General features: G+C 27.4%; 1 protein-coding gene across 1 annotated transcript in view; it reads right to left on the bottom strand.

Moving 5' to 3' along the window:
• LOC129961093 (uncharacterized) overlaps positions 1–19,353 on the bottom strand; it is a 130,784-nt gene extending 111,431 nt beyond the window's left edge. Inside the window, exon 1 of the mRNA XM_056074913.1 lies at positions 19,109–19,353. Coding sequence (XP_055930888.1) covers positions 19,109–19,283 — 175 coding nt within the window. The 5' untranslated portion in view covers positions 19,284–19,353. The remainder of the gene's footprint in view (positions 1–19,108) is intronic.
• Positions 19,354–21,727: the final 2,374 nt, after the last annotated feature.

The following is a 21,727-nucleotide window of genomic DNA, read 5'->3' as shown; positions in this document are numbered from 1 at the left end:
GGTTTAAAATAGTGATTTAACAATGCCTCGAAGTAGTTATAAATCAATCGTTCAAACGGAGGTAAGAAAATTAAAGCCATTGGGAGCAAATGAAACATCGAGAGAACTGCTTTAGTCTAGAAAAATTAGACCATATATCATCTTTTTCCACAGAAGCTTAGGAGGAAAATATTTAAAAAAAAACCATAATAAATTTTAAAAGTTTGCTTTTTAAACTACACCAATTTCCTTTTTGTGTGCAATTTTTCTTTCAATTGTTATCAATTCTTTAGAAATTTAACGCAGATTATTCTGTAATAAGGAAATTGATAGGTATTCTTTACTGGGCAATGTTAAAACTTTGAACTACTCTACCGCTATTTTTTTAAATTTCACTTTTATTTTAAAAGATATATTTTCTGTCAAAATGCTCTTTAAACCTGTTTTATACTGCAGCAATTGTGAACAAAATTTGTAACACTAATATAGCAAATATTTCAAACTTTTCATTTAGAGGAAATCAGCAAATGTCAGTTTTTAAAGTCGTCACCTTCAATGATATGGTTCTATTTTAATTTTCATCAATATTTTAATTTTAAATAAAAAGCATTTCAGACGATAAATGGATTGCAGACAGACAGATATATTTTTTAATAAGAATGTTATCTTCATATTTCATTATCTAGAGCTTTTATTTTTGGATTGCTAATTACATTTTATCATCATAAGTAAAATTTTAGGACCTGTATCTTGATTCTAAAGGGCAATTGACATCAAAACAAATTCCAAAATCGAATGAAAATGAAATCTTTTATCATTAAATTAATTTGCAATTCAATTCATAGATACATTTTGCAGATTTTTCTATGCATTTGTAGCTTTTACTAATTTTATTACGAATGAATTATTCTGCAAAATAAATAAATATTCATTCATTTATTTACTAAATATAATGTAAATTTGTCCACCTTATTTCAGTGTGTTCGATCAAAAATTTAATACACAGTTTTACACATTATGATAACCAATAATGTCACTTAGAGCAAGAATTATTAAGTTATAAAATAAAACAAAAATATTGTTCTTGAGTTTCTCATCTACGGAATTGTTTTATATGCGTAAATGTTTCAGAAGCTGAAAAATATTAATTTCTAAAGAAATAATCTATATACGAGGAAAAATGATTTTGAAACCCTTTGCATAGCATTTAACAAAAGAAGGATCGTTGCAATATTCGGAAAGAGAAAGTGGCGACAATCACACGAGTTCCAGGATGATCACACAATTCTGCAGATGTTACTAGATCAAGAAGAATAGCAAATGCATTCAAAAACCAGACCTCAATATGTAAACTTGGATGGATTTCAGTCTTTGAGAAAACGATTCGCTTCAAACATTGGATTCCAGTAGTTGTTGGCACAAGCTACTAGACTTCTCATTTTTATTAGCTATTTTTGTATACCAGCAGTTTGAACAAAAAACACTTTCATTAGCTACTTTGGTTTAGCATACAAAAGCAATATAATAAACAAAATAGAATCAGTTTAAGGACACAGCTACCGTTTCTGAGACATGTTATGTTCACTCAATAAACATATGTTACCATACGCAGGTGACCAATTACAAAATTTAAATTAAATTAAAACATAGATTTAAAGATTCGTTTATTAAAAAATTATTTTCTTTTAATAAGTTCGTTAACTTTGGCAAGAAATATTTAGTATTTCAATAAAGACAAAAGTTTAGAAACTATTTACAAGATGTCCACTAAGATATGGCTCAAATCTAATTATTAAATTGTTAAAGATAGGTAAATATTTCCAAATGAAATAAAGAAATGTATATATTTATGCTGTTAGAGTAAATAAATGTACAATTGTAAAAATTACAAAATCTAGATTTTTATAGATTCCCTTGGTCGTATTTACAAAAATATTTTAGAGACATTAGACATTTTAAACAAACAAAAAATAATAATAAAGCTTCACTGTTCTGCGACTAAAACGGACCGAGTTATGAAGTTTTGAGCATCAGTATTTTAAACCATTTAAAGGACCGCCTCGAAGAAGTTCCTTCAAGATGACTATTGATTGGTCTAAAACAACGAAATTTACTTCTTCATAGCTAAACGAGTGTTAATTGCAGAAGACGGATGTTGTTTTTTTTTCCTTGAATATTAGTGTCTCTACATTATTTTATTAAATAGGACTAAAAGGATAGAAGGGCAGAATAAAAACTCATATTTCTCAATTTTGAGCCAATAAACGCTTTCATTTGTTGATTCAAACATAAAACTTTGAACGCTATTTCGGACATTTTTCAAACTGGGAGTATATGCCTATGTCTAATAGTCATGAAATTTACTACTGGGACACGAATGGAGTAAACTACTTGCTTATCGACAGTTAAAAACAAAATCCTTCCGTGATAATACAAAATAAGTTCTACAATTAACTTTTACATTTAATTAAGGTATTCTTTGTGATTGCAACGCACGCAGAACTTCAGTAAAGATTAATAATATAAAATTGTTCTCGCTTTGTACATATTTAAACACAATTTCATAAATATCACAAAATCAACATTTGCTGTTTTACAATAATTTAGTAATTAAAAGTGTTAAAATAAAGGAAGCATAAAATAACAGCATATATCAATTCAGAAAAGTATAATATATTCTGTCTTTTCCCTTGTCTATTTCTCGGTTCCAAATGTTGATCATCAAAAGCAGTTTTATTCAACAATTGATTGTAGGCATAAATGGACTAAGCACAGTAAATGCAAACTAGAAGTTGCCGATAAAACCACATGTTTTGCAGTGCCGAAAATTATCACAAATCTGTTATTTCGAAGTTTGAAAAAGTAATGTGAAATATTTTTCAGTAACCCCAAAAATATAAAGAAAGCATTTTCAGCGTTTAGTTTTGATATTTTCGCAGTATATTGAATTTTTTATGCAAAATAATAAAAAAGCATACTTTGTTCGAAATTTTCAAAAATCTCATAGTTTTAACATACAAACTTTGACTCAAGCATAAACTAGAAAATAATCCAAAGGGATAAACAGTATCTTTCTTCGCCTGACAGTTATATTTTTGAAGAAAGAACAGCATATTGAACACTGTCCTATAATGCATCGTCTCTTCAGCTACAAAATTACTCGATAGTTTAGATTCAAGTATGTCCAACCAATGAATTCTGGTTTCTCGATTTAAAAAGAAAAAAAAAATCACCAATTTCACTTTAAGCCTTTCGATGTAAATTGTATTTGTTAAAAGCTTCATTCGTTTGCGAATTATTGGTTTCGAAGTAATTTTTCCCCCTTCCGAATCGTGATGTGCTTGGAACAGAAAATTTCCAGACTATAGAAGAATAACTGAAGAAGCTTTCCGACTCGGTAATTTTTCTTGCAAATGAAAAAATTGCAAAAACCTTAGATTTTCATATAAAATTTCAGAACGCATTGAGGAGACTCGGATCTTTACAATTACAGACAGATGTTCAAAGAGATGTCCATTAGCTTCCAAACAAAAATGCGACAAACTGCTATTAGGTTGGACCAAATTGACTATTCAGATTGTTGAATAATTCAGCTGATGAGATTAATTTCTCCTCTAAGAAGTGTTATGAATTTTTTACAATATACGACATCTATCCTTTAAGATTCCCCAAAGTTGAGTCTACAGGTGTTAAGAAAATTCAAATGCAACTCTTCGTCCAGAATAGATAAGAATGCATAAGGCTTAGTGGAAGAAATAAAAAGTCTTTGGGGTAGAGTCGGGGGATGGGGGAGGGAGCATGCTGTCTAGTTTAAAGATAAATTCATTTTCATAATTTACTCTTTTTTCCTATCTAATAGGCAAACTACATATAATACCATGTTTTTTTTAACCTATTCCCAGCCAGGCACATTGGATGTCCTGATGTCCAAAAGCAAAAACTCCCATCGTAGGATTTCACTACAAACACGACGACAACATGGAAACTAGAAGGGAGGGGGAGGGGTTGCCATGGTTCTTTCTCAGAAGAGAATTTATTGTCAATAAATTCTTGGTGGAAATTGTATAAAGCAATAAGCTGTCAATTAAATTGTTATTCTAAGATTTCTCTATTGCATGTTAAATCTGAGCTATCACTATTTTATAAAATAATATTGATACAATTATACTGATAACAGATTTTTTACCAGTAAACACAAGATAATATAAAAAAAATCAGTAAACTGTTTATTCACATGCATACACTAAAAATTCAAGCAAAGAATTGAATAATAAGTTTTATTTTATAATTTTTTCGGCCAGCAATATCTAAAATGTACTAAACCGATTCTTGCAGCTTTTCAATCACAATAGCATCTTAAAGACAATCCCTGGTAATGCAAAAATCACTATGCATATCCTACTAAAGGATTTAGTTTAATTTTTATTATGTTAACATTACATTTTAAACAGACACTTGGGCTATTTTGGGGCGGACTTCATAATTTTGAACTACGACGTATGACGACGACGGAGGCAGGACTGTTCTGTGCTATACAGAAATTGAGCAAAAATTTGAAATCTAGTTGGAAAACACATGGAAATTCAAAAAGAAATTTTTTTTCGTACATCAGTGATTTCAACTTTGCGGCCAGTTATTTACACTAACGAAAAGAAATGTCTTCAACCACGGATTACTACATTTCACTTACGGTCAGTTTTAAAAGTAATTTAAGAAGATGCTAAATGGGAGGATACGTCAAATGACCAAAAAATAAAATGATTTTACACTTGCATTTTATTTTATTGTACTTTTGGAAATAAACCTAGGTGTTCATAAAAGTTTTTATTATCGATGTACATAAATATTTTATTGGTTTATCTATTTTGTGCGACCCATTTATACTTAGATTTTTTATATGACTAGTGCTGACTTTAATACTTCCCCCATAGATGATACAGACAATAATGTAACTAATAAAGGCTGGTTAAGATGAGGATAGAAGTTAGGTCCTAAGTTGCTGATTCTAACAAAAGAAGTTAACTGTCAATACAAATCACATGAAGATATGAAATAATTATCTTCAGCAGTATGTCAAGTCTTTTATTAAGCATGTCATACAACAGATTATATTCCAAACATTTTCCATATCAGCGAGATTTATTTTATTAACGCATTATTGGCAAAAATAGCTAAAACTTAATACGGTTAGAAAGGAAATGCAATCAGCATGGATTCTCAAAGACAGGTTGTAAATTATTTCGACTAACTTCGCCAAGGGATTCAGTGTATAATCTAGAGGAGGAATTTAATTAGGTAGTGGGTCGCGTAGAAAAATATTGGACGGGGCCTTTTTATTTTAGATTCAGCAACATTCTGTGCAAAAATAAATACGAAAAAAAATCTTTAATTTAGAACATTTTATTGCGGTATTTTTAATAAAATTTCCTTTTATTATGCTTATCAATTTTTCCTTTTCTGATATATTTTTTAATTTAGAGTCTAGGCAAAAAATTTTTTAATGGAAATTAGATAGCGAAATTTTTTCCAATTTAACCATAAAGAGTTAGCGAGCAGAAAAAGAAGACTTGATGTAGAATGAAGGAAAAAACGAATAAAATATATGTTATAAAGAAAAGATACTATAAAGAGAAGGAAGAAGATATTTGTGTCTAGACGACATAAAATGGAAGTTATCCTAACAACCTTCATAATTTCAAAGAAGATAAGAAGTACTTCAGAATAGTGATATCATTCATCCATATATCACTTTTATAACGATTAACATAAGGTTAGATAATGCACCAAATAATTTTTATGTTAATTTCATCCATTTTCGATCTCATTAGCCCATTTTCCTCAAATAATTTGTTATCGTTTCTATCATTAATAAAATAATTATTAAAGAGGCTTTATTGTACATATGATTCTAATGTTTTATTTTGTACGATAAATTTTAAGCACATATTTTTATGAGATATCACTATTCATTTATGTTTTTAAAAAATGAATTTAATTATTCAATATTTTTTTCAATTTTAAAGGCGAAATTAAAATTATTCTAAAATACAGATTTTTCTCCATAGAAATATTTATGGGTAATAAGATTTGATTAATATTATCTTGAATTAAAAATTTATAGGTGCTTAAAACTGTAGAATGGAACATGAACCCAGAAGATCATAATAGTTTTCTTTTTTTAAAAAATGATTTCCTATTTAACATCTGTTAAATAGATAAACACTACAGCTAAAAACGATCAAAGGCTAAGAAAAAATATTGTATTAATCGAAATGATGGAAGAAAAATTCAGAATTTCAACACTTTCTCAGATAGTAACAATTTAGAGAAGATTTTAAAACTTTCAGTGATTATTTTCATTTTAACATAGCACAATAGATCAAACATAAATCGAAGAAATACAAAAATATAAATAAAAACTCTTGAAAAGAATGAAGATTTGATTTATTTAAAAGGTAATTAATACATATTGATTTGCGTCATGCTCAACAAACATACAACTACAAAGCAAATCCCTGAAAAGTTCAAGGGAATATATATATATATATATATATATATATATATATATATATATATATATACATACAATCTAAAAGAAATTAGAAAAGATAAAAATATTTAAAATAAATAATAAATACTCTTTAGGGAATTTGGGTTTATATATATTGCAGGCAGCAACGAAAAAATAAATGCATTGTCTGTATTGGAAGGAAAATGAATATTTTTGTCTAGAAAATTTCTGCCCAGAAAAGAAGCATTTCCAAAATTTAAAGAATTTATTGGTGCACCTTCGCATACAATGACGTGTCTGAAGCGCACATCGAATCACTGAATTTTTAGTTTTAAATCTGCAATTAAGTTAAAGTGGCACTATAACAGTAAATGTTCAAAACAGGATATTTCATCTAATTAGGAAGTTGTGTAAATTCGAAGGTCAAGGAATTAGAGAATAAACCTGTAAGTAACGACATAAATAACAGGATAAACAGATAATAATCAAAATACTCAGGTTAAAAGCTGGAAGAATATTAATTGTTACCATAAAACCTGCTAACTCCCAAGTAATTTTTTTTAACAAAAATTAAATAAAATGTGAAACTAGAGTGTGTGTTAGAATTGTAAGAGATAATGTATTTTTTGAATTCTGCGGCATACGAATTAATCCGAATAGTTGACGAGACATTATTATGCCATCTTGCTGTACATCGCAATGATCATGAGAAACGTTCAATGAAATAGGATGAATAGGATAGTTCAATGAATAGTTTTGAAGGATATAGCCATTACAATATTCAAGAAAAGGCGATCACAAACTGATATGGACTGAAGTTTACAATTCAAAATTAGATGTCTCAAATCAATAAAACTGTATTCAATATGTTTAAAGTAATTGCACAAAACCTTTTTGTCACGATAACGTACTTATTTAAAAATAAAATTGGCATTTAAAAATTTATAACACAGGTATTTAGAGATTAATAATAAACGAAATTAAAACTTTAAACGGAAGAGATTGAAACTGAGTACTTTTCATCCATAGGAAATATGGAAAAATATACAAAGGAAATACGGCGTAATGTAAAATGAGGGTTCCTCTTTGGAATTCTATATATTTAATTATTGTAATGCATTCTGAATTTCGCCCATTTAATGGATACATGAACAGCAATTTTATTTAAGAATCAGCAATGATACAAAGGTATTATATGTTTTGAAGGATATAATCACTACAATATTCAGGAGAAAGCGATCACAAACTGAAATGTGTAGAGTAGTATATTTTCCATATGGTGCAATTTTTAAACTGTGAAAAAGATATACAGCCTCCTTAATAAGACCGATTTTAGTCCATAATTGAGTGATAATATGCGATAATGCCCATTCTATTATCTCTTGTCTATTCCGATGGAAACACAAATATCAATGAGAAGTCTTAAAAAGTCTGCAATGTATATGAGAAGAACTATTATTTGCCTGCCTCTCATTCAAATGCACGAAGAAGTCTGGGACAGTTGCAAATGCGGGATCAGAGCCAAATCTCACAGGAGTGATGAAATGTTTTCAATGACTCATGATTCAATTTATACGGCGATTCTTGATGTATCACCATCTGGAAAGAAGCGGAATTTGTCAAAGCCTTCTCTATGTAAAAGATTGAAATTACTACAGCTTTAATTTTAAATGGATTTTCTGTCTGCCAGTGTTTCTAGGGCATTGGTACATTCTCGCAGCTTAAAAACTGCACAATATATAACATTTGCAACCCAAGAAGTTTTAGTTTTGGACTATGCTCTTCTGAAAATTATCAACGTAATTAAATTATTTTAATTACGTTAACTTTCAAATAATTACTTAATTAACAATAAGACAATAACTTAAATCCAGAAAAACTAGTTATTATCAAATATTTAATGAAATATCATCACAGGTGGAATTTTCTGCCTCTATATATTCCAATCAGAAATTTCTTAATAGGAGATTATGCTTCAGAGCATATGAAATGTGCAGTTCAAACCTTAAGCAATTCAATAGAGTTTGAAGCGCATCACAAAACATATCACAGTGGTAACTTCAGACACGCCACTAAGATTTCTTGGCGTGTACACTATAAAGCGTTGTTACTCCATATGACTTGTACAATTGGATTCAACAGTAAGACATTCCATTACACAGATTCTAAAATACAAAGTTTAAAAAAATAGTTTACGCCAAATGTAAGTGGAAACTGTAAAATTTCTAATACTACAAATATATAAACCAATTATTCTTGTGAACATTTTTCAATAACAGAGAAAAATGCCATTTTAGTTTGCCATTTCTTTCTTACTACTGCGACCAAAAGCAAGATTAAATAATTTCTGGGGCACTTAAACATTCCCTTTCGATTAGTAAATCAATACATAAATAAAATAACACAAGATGAAACTTGATTAATTTTTTAAATGTTGTCTTAAAGCAGATTCGTGAAAAAGGCTCAAAATTTTCAACGCATATATATATATATATAAAATCGAAGTCATTGACCTCAAATAGGCTATTTTAAACAACATTATAAATAAATGTTTTTCATTTATAATAAAAAGAGTAACGGCATGTGCAAGTTTTAATCAAAAAAAGAAAGGGATATATCACAATATCATTTCCTATTTAAGTATCCCTGAATATATATTTAAGAAAAATGAACTGAGAATACATGTTAGATAAGATAAAAATCTTTAGAACTCAACAATGAGAGTAGAAGTGATTATTGATAAATTCCGTATAAACAGTCAGAGGTTGTCAGTTATCGGGAGATCTTTCAAGTCTATTGTTGGTGATAAATTCGAATTATTAAATTTATAGATTAGAGGAAAATTCTATAAATAGTTTAGTAAGGATGTAATAAAGTACATTTACAATCGTAAATTAATTAAAAGAAAGACACAATCTGCTTTAACATTTGGTGTCACTCAACGGATTATTAAATCGTATAAAAAAAGCTTCCTCCCCCACTAAAAAATACAACAGCTACTAGCTATGCATAAATATTGACTGTTCAATAATGTTTTAGAAGGAGCAAATAGTCACAAATAAAAAAAAAACCTTTCATTTATAATAGCCTGAACATCAGTAATATGCTGTCTAATATTTTAAGTATAAGATATTTACTAAAGAACTCAGACTTTAGAAACACAGAACAACTGCGACAAGAAAATTATTTATTTATATTTATAATTACCTTTGTTCAGAAACCATGCTTAAGGTTACATCCGCACATTCATTGTAAATAGGTAAAAATACTCATAAAAAAAATCTGACATTTTTTTTTTCCTTGTTCACATGTTTCAGATAGGTTAATACTTATAATAAAGTAAAACTAAACTAAAATTTAAAATTAACTTTAATTTTAAAAAATATATTGAACTTATGAGACTGATTATACTAATTTCCTTTCATCATTAGAGCACGTAAAATTATCTTATTTAAATCAGATAAAAAAAAATATCGCATTAAAACTGTAACGTGTGTGAATAAATTAAAACAAATTATAAAAAATTGAAATAACTTTAGCTATATTCATACTTAGAAGATTGCGGTTAACACCCATCAAAGGAAGAAAGAAAAATGTTTCTATTTTAAAATGGAAAGCACTTCAAAAATTAATCAACCTCTTTTTTAAAAAGATAAACGTAAAGGAAAATGTATTTCCGAAATGCACAGACTAAGTCGATTTTGGAAGTATTTTTTTAAACATGTGATATTTGGCTCAATTTGTAAAGACAAACCAGCCTATTCATGGCTCAACTGAATCATGCAGTATTTCATTGACTGCAGAACCTAAAACTCAATCTTTATTTAACGTAACGAAAATTTATCAGAAAATTGTCGGTACAAATCGGTGTTCATTATCAGCTAATTGGCGATATTTTCCTGCACTTTCAAAAAAATTTGCAATACTTAACTTCCTTCGTAACTTTTTAAAGAACAAATTTTCGATAGCATAATATTCTATTTATTACATATGAAATATTACAATAATGGGAAAAATACTATATTCTTTTCGAAAATTACAGTATTTATCATAGTTTATACAGTATTTATCATAGTATTTCATTGACTGCAGAACCTAAAACTCAATCTTTATTTAACGTAACGAAAATTTATCAGAAAATTGTCGGTACAAATCTGTGTTCATTATCAGCTAATTGGCGATATTTTCCTGCACTTTCAAAAAAATTTGCAATACTTAACTTCCTTCGTAACTTTTTAAAGAACAAATTTTCGATAGCATAATATTCTATTTATTACATATGAAATATTACAATAATGGGAAAAATACTATATTCTTTTCGAAAATTACAGTATTTATCATAGTTTATAAAAACTGTAATTTCATAGTCATTCTAATATATTATTACATTAAATAAGCTTGGAATATAATGAAGACATCATTACCGTTGAATACAGGTCTTCTTTAGTATAAAAGTATAGGCTGGGAAATACTAATTTCTACGCAAAACGATCCTATATTTATCAGCATAATAATACTTAAGGCAGGGTATTTAATTACTGAAATGAGTCAACGGTGAAACAATTGCATATCAGATGTCAGAAATGGCATGGGGGAGAGAACTCCTTATACCATAACTCACATGAAGAAGAGAATGAGACAGACATGTTCCAAAGGTGACTACTGGTATGTAAAAATAGTTTTCTTTTTTAAGGACCACTTAAACGAGAAAAGAAAAGTTCTAAGAACGATCTAGTATCTAACGTCTGATCTTTTCAGCAAACAAACGAAAAAATTGAGCGCATTTATACAGCGTGTCAGAAAACAGTGGAACAAACATTTATCGCGCTTAAATATATACTTCCAGTAACAACGTTTCATTAAATAAGGTAAGTAATTGTACGATTACACATTATGTTTTTTTGGAGACTGATAATAAAAAATTTTAAAATTTAATTTTTCATAGTGTAGAAGTGTCAGTTAAAAAAGGTTTTTCTTACATGCATCATTGCATACAAAGAGTTTCACGCTTCTATTGAAAAAATATGCAGAGATATTAATTTGTATATCTCAGACTGGAATCTGAACTAAGCTTTCGTTGCACATTTCAGGGATAATGCACGTACCACAATGGGTTATTAAAAGGGCAGAATCATAAAATATTTATTAATATATAATTACTTATTAATTTAAAAGAATAGTCATATAAAACATTAATTGAAATGTTTTCAAACTATGTTCAAAATGAATAACTTAGATACCTAACAATACTTCCTAATGTATTCAGCTCATTAGGTTTATATGCAGCATAAATTAATTCCTTCATTACTGGATTGCATCATTAATAGACTTGATATTCCTCACACAAAGAGAACAAAGATTATTTTCTTGTTCAAAATTGCACTAGTTCTCTGAGATGCCTTAAATGTTCAATTTCTCACGTTTCTCTTAATTTCTTCATAAAGTCGAAGCAATTATCTACCAATCAAAGTGAAAAACAGTATGCGTTATTAGCAAATTTATTTCAATTCATAAGATTTGAATGATATACCAATAAACAAATATTTGCAGATGACTGCAATTGTGTCAATTGTTATATCATTATATAACAATATATAAGCACAACTTCATCAACTGAATGAATTTGTGTTTCTAATCAAATTTGTGTATTTTATAATCACTTTTTTTTTAATCAATCTTCATTGATGACATTTCTAGTGTTTTCATACATTTGCCCATCTCATTTAATGAAATTTTGCAATTTAAAATATACGTCTAGGTGCAATTTTTTGAGAAATAAATTCTTCCTCCACTTTTCTGGAACACCCTGTATAAAGAAATTTTTACAAAGCATTTTTTCCTCCTTTCCCATTTTTTAAAAAGTAAAACAAAACCTTGGCTCATAACTGATTTTGGCTCTGGGAGCAGTAAAACAATGGTCGGTCTCTCTCTTTTTTAAGTACAATAATTTCAAATAGATGCAAGTGACAATTTCGCGCACTTTCTGGTGCTTCGGTGCAATTTTAAAATTTTACAACTGATTGTTTCTTGGAGCGTCTTTAGAAATTTTATAAACCGTAAAACGATATTCTGTGGATATATGACATTTTAACATTTCTTTTTTAAGAGTCTTTTCAATACTTTTTTCATTAAAATCTTAAATGATTATAAAAAAATAGAATAATTCCCGATACCAAAATGTACAGTCGTCACTATATTGTTGTATCCCAATGGAAGCATTTACTCACATAATTGTAAGGCCTGTAATTATTAAATGTTATGTCTCCTCAGCATATTGCTTTCTTTTATTTGCATAACAAACTTTAAATCAAATATTATTTTGATTCAGTAAAATAAGTTCGCACCAAACATCAAAATCCAACAAACTCTCCAAGCAAAAAAACACAACTTTATGAGCAATAATTTTTAATTAATTTTTTTAAAGTTCAATAATCATTTGAATCTCAATAATATACAAAAAGGAACACATTGAAAAGAAGTCAAGAAAGGTCATTAAAACTTTCTATGAAATGTATATGAAAACAATTTCATTTGAAAGATTTTACTCAGATTAGATTACCAATAAACAATTTTGTTCTCATTTATATAACTGTAAACTACACCTGAATACAAAATAAAAACAAACAGCTCCATAAAAACACAATGGGGACAAACAAACAAAAAATCTCCATCTCATCTGTTCAATTGATTTAAGTAGAAAATTTATAGGACAAAAAAGAGCAAGGGAGAGAATAAATTAATTAGTACTAGTTATGGTACTAGTTTATATAAAACAAAAATTTTTATCCTTGTATTCAAATGTATAATTAATAATATCTCTGATATCAAAGAAATTAGTTGATAATTCCTTGATAATTTAATTTAATATTCCTGCTAATAATTAAATATTCCAGATAATTTTCAATAATAAGATATGTATTTAACTATTTTTGATGCACTGAAATATCATTTTTTTTTGTATAAAATTTGTTCCATTTTAAAACCTCACACAAATTTATAAAAAAAAAAAAATGGATTCATATAACGTGTATATTTACATAAAAGAATATAATTTTCAATAGCATTTTCCCTTATTTCGACTACATTGACGAAAATATTTTTCCCTGCACAGTTACGGAGAATTTTAATTCAGCTACTTTTAATTTATTATTTTTGACTGTTAAATAACATTTGTCTAGGCATAACTTCATCACAATCCCTTTCAGAATGTTGAATACAGAAATTAGATCAATATTGCATTCCATCCAAACATAATATTTTTTTATTTGCTGCACTTATAATGCTACCAAACATTGATTTTTACCTTCTTTCTTGTGTTAAAAAATAGACCTTGAAATCGATTTTAATAAGCATCCTCATTAAAGATATTGCCAAATGAAAACAAAATTACTTGAAACTCTAGGTTCACCTTCTTTAATTCAGAAATTGACATCTTTTTAGCATTTAATCAAACTTAATAAATCAACTTCCTTCAAAATTAATGATTTACTGCAAGTTGTCCAACAACAAAATATATTAATATTTTAAATGCTTAGTAATCACACAGGGACATGTGTGGACTTGGAAAATAATGTACAATAACAGAACATCTAAGTATAGTATTGAGTATCCATTACTTATGAGAATTGTTTGAAACTTCATGAATAAAATATTAAGAAATATTACAAGTAACAAACCAGGAAAGTCACAAAAAATACACTGCATTGTACATTAAAATTCTACAAATAGAATGTTAAGCTATCAAACAATATTTACATACTAACAGTTAGAACTGAATATTTTCTACTCATACAACTTAACACAAAACAAAACTAAAAAAATGCTCTATTTTAGCAACTACTAAATTTTAATATTTATAATTCCCATCTGCAATGCATCTGAAATCCATTTAATAACTTGTATCAGATCTGTAACTAATAAACTGCGGTGTCCCTTTTCTCATCAAATTTTTCATCATGAAAACGTGAATATCAATAGAATGTTTAAGAAAATTTCATCAAATATTCCTCAGTTAACTGATACAAATCACTGCTAAATTGAATATACATATTTTTTTTTTTTTCGAATTTTCATAGTATATCACACCAAATAAAAATGGCAAATATCAAATATCTTAACACATTATCTTTCTAAGTAAATGGCTACAGAAAAAAAGCAATTCATTCTATAAGCTACAGAGGGGGGAAAAAACAGGTAAATAATTTTAAATTTAAAATTGCTTCTACTTTGTATTATTTTTAACTCATTTCATATGAAAAAAAGTGAATTACAAATCTAAAAACCAATTAAAAATCTAAAATAACATAAAATCACACAGAAATTACATGATAATATCCAGACATTTGTATGCCTCTGTGGTAATTAATGCTTATACAGAAAAAAAATTTACTGATCAGGCATTTCACATACATAAAATTTTAATTATCACCGAAAAAGCTACAAAAATAAAACATAAACAATGTAATTTTAATGTAATAAATTTCAGTGATGTCTAGGAATTAATTATTTTTGCCAATATTTAAAAATACTGATAAACATTTAAGAGGATCAAGAAAGTTGAATTGAAATAATTATTTTATGTATTTAATATTTATTTTAAACCTAAAATGCTTAAAAATTGTTAAGAATCAGCGAGAAAAATATCTGCATTTATCTGAAAGAGATTTTTTAAAAACTCTTTCAGATATTTCTTTAAACTTTTCTTTAAAAGTAATAATATAGGAAAATTCTCTTTCTTTGTACCCAAACAGCGAAAGAGAAAAATAGCTTGGTATTTATAATTGTTATCATAACTAACAAAATAATTTGTAAAAAATATCCCTCTTCTACAGAAAAAAAAAAAGTTTGAAAATACTTTTACCATATTATCTGAATTTACAAAATTTTATAATATAAAACATCTATGCAATGTTGCAATCAGGTTGGGTGACTTACAGGTCAATAACTCATTATAACTCATTCTGATATTTAGCACAAAATCCTTTCATGATGTTATGGCACAACTAACTTATCTTTTTCTATTACAGATCATTTTAACAGAACAAACTATAAATGAAAACTTATTTTGTTAGCTAATGACCAACTACATGAACTTTGAGATGAGCTAAGAAATCAATATTCTTATTTCAGCAATGTTCTGCTAGATGCAAATAATCATTCTATTAATTTTTAAATCATCTGATATTATAATTTTGATGATATAAATAACTTCAGAAATTACTGATGGAAGGCTAAACATTGAATAAATGCTCAGAGATGAAGACAAAAGTTTGAAGTTACCTCACATGCTATTGTTATCTGTGTCTTTACACCCTTCATAAATTCATAGTAAACAATGGCCTGAATAATGCTTTTAAATTCCCAGAATGAACATAATGACCTACAACTTACTATTTATTTGTTAAACAATTAAACAAACTTTCTAATAGAATCATTTAAATCAAGAATAGATCCAGAGATGATTTAGCCAAAATTCTGATAGAACCCTAAGTTAAAAACTTAAGTTATAAAAAAAGCATCTTCTAGAAGTTTGGTGTTTTCCTTTTTGTCACATTAAAAACAGTGCCAGCTAGTCACCTGAATTATAAATAAAAGTATATTTTATGGTTCATTCACCTGTTTTCACTTTATTCATTTTACTAATAACAGAAATTACATGCTAACTGCAGAAAGTATGTCATAATGGAATATGTTAAAGGCGGCATCAACCTGCAGCATATTATTTGAAGCAAACAGTCAAAAATTTTCCATATTAATTAAAGCCAGAATGATCATTTATGGCTACATTTCATATAAATTATAAGTTTATTTCATGAGGTGAAGTCTATGAACTTCAAGTCAGAACATTGAAAAGAATTTAAAATAATATGTTGTTATAATTAAATAAAATAGTATCAAATTTCTGATTTTTTTATAATGATTTGTAGACAGAAATATTTAATACTAAGAATTTGTACATATCATTCAGATACATTTAGCAGATTAATTTTTCAAATAATAGCTTAACCAAAATTTCACGAAAGTTTGATAAATGAAAGTCTAGCTTACGGAAAAACTTATTCTAGTTTCATGTATCCTTTATATATATATATATTAATTTATCCTAACATGAAGGAAGTAGTGTAATGATGTATACTTATCACAAAAATTCTTCATTGTTAAGAAATACAGTCAAAACAATATGTAATACAGCCATATTCAGTAAACAATATGTAATATAGCTATTTCCAAGGTTTGTTATAAAAAAATTTAGTTTGAATGCATATAGAGAAATAATAAATATATCTAAGATTTTAATTAGGAGACATTTTGTTTTTACTTTCAATCTCTTACTTATTTGTAAATATTAAGATGAATAAAATAAACAGAAGAGATCATGACATCTAAAGTAATCTTGAGAGAAAAATAGCAAATGATTAACTTTGCAGAAGTTAAAGAAAATGCACAAAGATAAACCAATATAAATTGAAAATATGTAATGCTTCTAACTCTTTCCAATAAATGTATTATATTTTCACAATTGTTCACTTCCTAAAAACGATGCACCCAAAAATATAGATGAAAGTTGCAAAATTTCAAATTAGTACAAATTATAATAAATAATGAATTAATATTATTTATTTTTGTTAAGTAGCATAAGATACTGTGGAATATTGATAAAGTTTCACAATATTTTAATACAAATTAATAATTTTTGTACTACTAGGATTGTTAAGCTATCACCTTTGGACAACTAAGTTAAGCTGTCATATTAATATTATAGTCTGTAATAAATATAACTTGAATCTACATTTAAACAATCAATGTATTACAATGAAAATCTTTGAAATCATTTAGCCAGAAAATGTCCCAACAGAATCTATGAGTCATTAAACCTATTCAAATAGCAAATTTGTAAAAGCCAATGCAAAAAAATCAGCATGTTAAAAGTGCAACTATATTTCAGAAATTTCTTTCAGTTTGAACAGACAGCAGTATTTTAAGCCTTTCTAATTTATGACTTTTACAGAAGCTATGCATAAGAATCCATGACCAAATACAATAACAAGCAAATATTCAAAAAGAGAATATATTTTTCTATAAAAAAAAGTAAGGAATTATTTTTTCAATGAATTTAATTAATATCCTTATATATGAATTTCAAAAATTGGGAAATAATTCTAAGTTAATTTAATATTAAATACATCCAGCTGACAAAATGCATGAATTAGCATCCACCTAATCCATCACATAAACAAGTTAGTACTCATTTCTTTTTTGTAAAGCTAAAATGGATTACAAATTTACAGCACATTTGTTTTATGGAAGTTACTTATTTCATCATTCAATGTTATGCAATGGTTATTTACATTCTTATAAGAGACTAATAATTAACTTCATGCTTTCTTCTGCATGAAAAATTAAATTCAATAGTCATTTGTCATAAATTTTAATACAAATACTAAAACTTTTAATGAATAAATTTCATGGAGAAACAAAATTTGCAAATAATATATGCAAAAATAAGCAAAATTTATGAATTTTTTTGTAACAACAGCAGTTTTGCTGCAGGTGCAGTTTTATTTTGTAACATCTACGCGATATTTACAATATTATTCCCATATATAGCTACTAAAAATCAATGTAACTTACAAAATTAATAAATGCGAGAAATTCCGTCTTTGCATATGAACAACATTTCATAAAAACTGGAAAGGGTAATGTTTTTGAATCTACTTTTTTCGAATGTAATACTGCAAACTCTTGTGCTATTTTGATGATAAAAAAGTAAAGAAAAAGAATCCAGTTGAAACAATGCAACATCAAACTATTTCATCCGACCCGTGGCACATTCGATTGTGTTTGAAAACTTAGGCTCCCTTCCCATGCTCCTCTGCGACATGCATTATCTATTCGGCGGATCCGGTTTCCTCGAACACGTTCACAAAAGAAGCGCAAGATGACTTATTTGGATTATCTCAACCGAAGAAGTGAAATCTTGAAACAAAGCAACAGATATGTTGAATTTTTGCAAGTTTTTATTTTTTATTTTTTTATGTGAAATTTAAAGATTAAATTCAAGTGTGATGTTTGAGAATGCTAGTAAAGTAAAAAAAAAAAAAAAAAAAAGGTGCAACTTTTATTTGGGGCACATAAAAATATCACATAAAATTGATCTCACCAAAAAAAAAAATGAAAAATTTAGATAACCCTATTTAAAATACAACTCTCTGATTTTTAATTCAAAGTATATACATTTTTATTTTTTAAAGCTTTCAATATTTTCAATAAATTGTCTAATGTTGTCAAAATCCCATGAAGAGATGAAATATTAGAGTTTACTTTACTTATCTATAATATTCAAGTGCATGATTCTTTAAAATACAACACAAAACGCTTCTAAAAAACTTTACAGACAAAATTTTTATTTTCTAAAATATTTTAGGATAATTTCCAAATGTAAAATATTCTCCCATTTAATCAACTTTCAAATTTTGAAACTCTATAAAAATCAAAAAATGAAGCAATTAATAAAAATAAAATGAAGAGATAAATATATTCGGGTGCGAGATGGATTGAAACAGGGTTTCTCTTTTAATTTCGACTGTCCCGAAAAATTCTCAATGAAATGATACTTACAGAAAAAGACGGCCAAATATTCCTCTTGATTAATGAATTTTTCTAATTTTTTCCGGTCCACTTCTTCGATGATGTCACTTGAAGATGACTTTTTTTTGCAGTTAATTCCTAATGGAATTATCAGCAAGAGCATTAAACATAGCGGCACACAAAAAAACCCACCCGCACGAGCCATCCTCGGGCGCGCACAGCAAAACAAGGCAACTCTCCCTGCAGCTCTTCCAGACAGGCGGCTGCGGCTAGATCTAGCAAGGTACTCAAGGAGAATCTGTTGCTCCTATTGGTTCAAGCGACATTTGAGTACTTTGCATAAGCGGTTCGTGCGAATCGATGCAGACTCTCCTCCCGTTCACAACAAACACTGCAACGCGGTGCAAAAGCTACTTTCCACTGTCCACAGTTTATTTATCACTATTGATTAAAAAATAAATTAATAAATTTAATTTCTTATTACTTTTGAAACTAAAACATACCATTTTGACTGCATCCTTTAAAATTTATAAAATAAGCATCATTTTGTCATTTTACAATAAAATATTTGAGTTTTCAAATTTCTCTGCATGAATTATTTTCATTGGTTTGACATCAAATACCACCAAATTTTTCTTTTAATGTTGAAACTCATTTTCTCTTGCAAGATGAACAGTTTGAATCATAGTATTACGGAACCATTATTTTTTTTTATATAATACTAGGTTATTATAACTCACTATAACCAACTGCAATTTATAAATGACAAATTAATAGAATTGAACTTATTTCTTTTAATTAAAGAAGAATTTTTTTTCAAATATTTCGATTTTAATATGAGGATTTTTAGACGTAGAAAATGCAATAAAGTTAAATAAATGTTTGATAAGCAAGTGAATTTGCTACATGTCTTCAAGAAGCATTAAAAAAAGTTTGGTCTTTGGTTTTAACATAAAATTTTGAGCAACAGGATGCATAAAAAAAGTACAGCATTTAATAGGAGAAAATTCAATAAGGTTTTCGTATTTATTTGAAAATTGAGGCACATAAAAGGTTAATTTGATAGGAGAATAATCGCGATACTATATTGAGTATTAGGAAATGAGTTAATAATTTTGAACCAGAAAAAGTTTGAAAACAAAACCAAGTTGAATACATTTCAACGAGTAACATAACTTTCCTTAAATTTTACATTTAAATATCGCTATAGAAATTTAATCAATGGAGTTAAAAATTCAAATTATGCATTTTATAATATAATGAATTTGTGGAAATTAATTATATAATCTAATCTAATAAACTATTATAATGCATACTATATCTATTTGATTTCTTTACTATTATAATATATTAATTCATATACTTCTCATCACCATTTTAATTTCTGTTCTTGCTTCATGGGAATATTTTAAGGCAAGAAATAATTTTCTTTAAAATGGTTATTTTTTTCTTATATATTCAATATAGTTAATGTCCCGATATGAAGTTACATGCGCACTATTTCATGATGAATGTCGTAATTTATATCCATGGTTAAATAAAGCGGATGACATCTAAGCTGGCACTCCCAGTACGCACATCACACTAGTAGGAGATTTGACCAAAGGTATATTTAAGGCTTACCAATTTCTCATATACGATAAATTTTAATGGGTTTCGAACTCACGATTCTCTGACACCGAAATCGAGATTCTGCCACAATTCCATCATGGCCCAATGTATTATATTAGGCAAGCTATTAATACTTTTACATATTAGTCAAATTCACTTCATTTTTAAAAATAAAATTGGCAGTATTTGTTTGATTGAATTCATTAGTAGCTTGCTACTTAAAACCTTAAAAGAATTTGCTTATTAGTAAAAAATTCATAACCTAAACTTCACTCGCTAATAGAAAAGTTATATGCAATTTAAAAAAAATTTTTTATCTTATATAAGTAGCTTTATAGTTATGTAATAATAAAAACTAAAGTTCCCTCTTTTTTCAAGAATGAAATTTAATAATACAGTGTTAAGAATAACTAATGTCAGCAAGAGGAATATGTTCAGATAATTTTTTTTCTGACCTTTAAAAAAATTTACAATAGAAGGGATATTCACCTGCTGATATATACAGCATTCAGTCTTCAAAATGAGTTGAAGGAAGTAAAGTTCATGATTAAGATTTAGAAGTAATTCCAAATCATAGTATTACTATGATTAACTGGTAGTAATCATAGTATTCCATTCAAGATAAGGCAAACAAAATTAGCACATTTTCAGTATGTTTTCATATTAATTTCTTTTTCAAATTTTTAAGTAGCATGGATTTTTATTTTTGATTTACAGCGGCAATAAACTTTTTATAACACATCATGCATCCCTTTCTTTTTCTTTCTTTTCTGATAAGCAGGATATATTTTGCTCAGGAATTTTTATTATTAAAATTTTCATTAAATTTTTTTTCTGAGTTTCTAATTTTATTCTTGAAACAAAGTGACTCAACTCATTCGTAATGCTTTTATAAACTGCTTGCCTCAGAAATGACCATAATTATTTTAAATAGATACATATATTATAAGCAAGTTCTTTTAAACTCTGGCAAAAAAAAAAAAAAAAAAAAAAAAAAAAAAACTTTGTCAAAAGTGCAGGTATATTTGAAAAGGGAAA

Source organism: Argiope bruennichi, chromosome X2 (assembly GCF_947563725.1).
Source record: "Argiope bruennichi chromosome X2, qqArgBrue1.1, whole genome shotgun sequence".
In the NCBI taxonomy this organism is placed as follows: Eukaryota; Metazoa; Arthropoda; class Arachnida; order Araneae; family Araneidae; genus Argiope; species Argiope bruennichi.
Note: the sequence above shows the minus strand (reverse complement) of the source record. Positions and strands in the feature narration are given on the sequence as shown.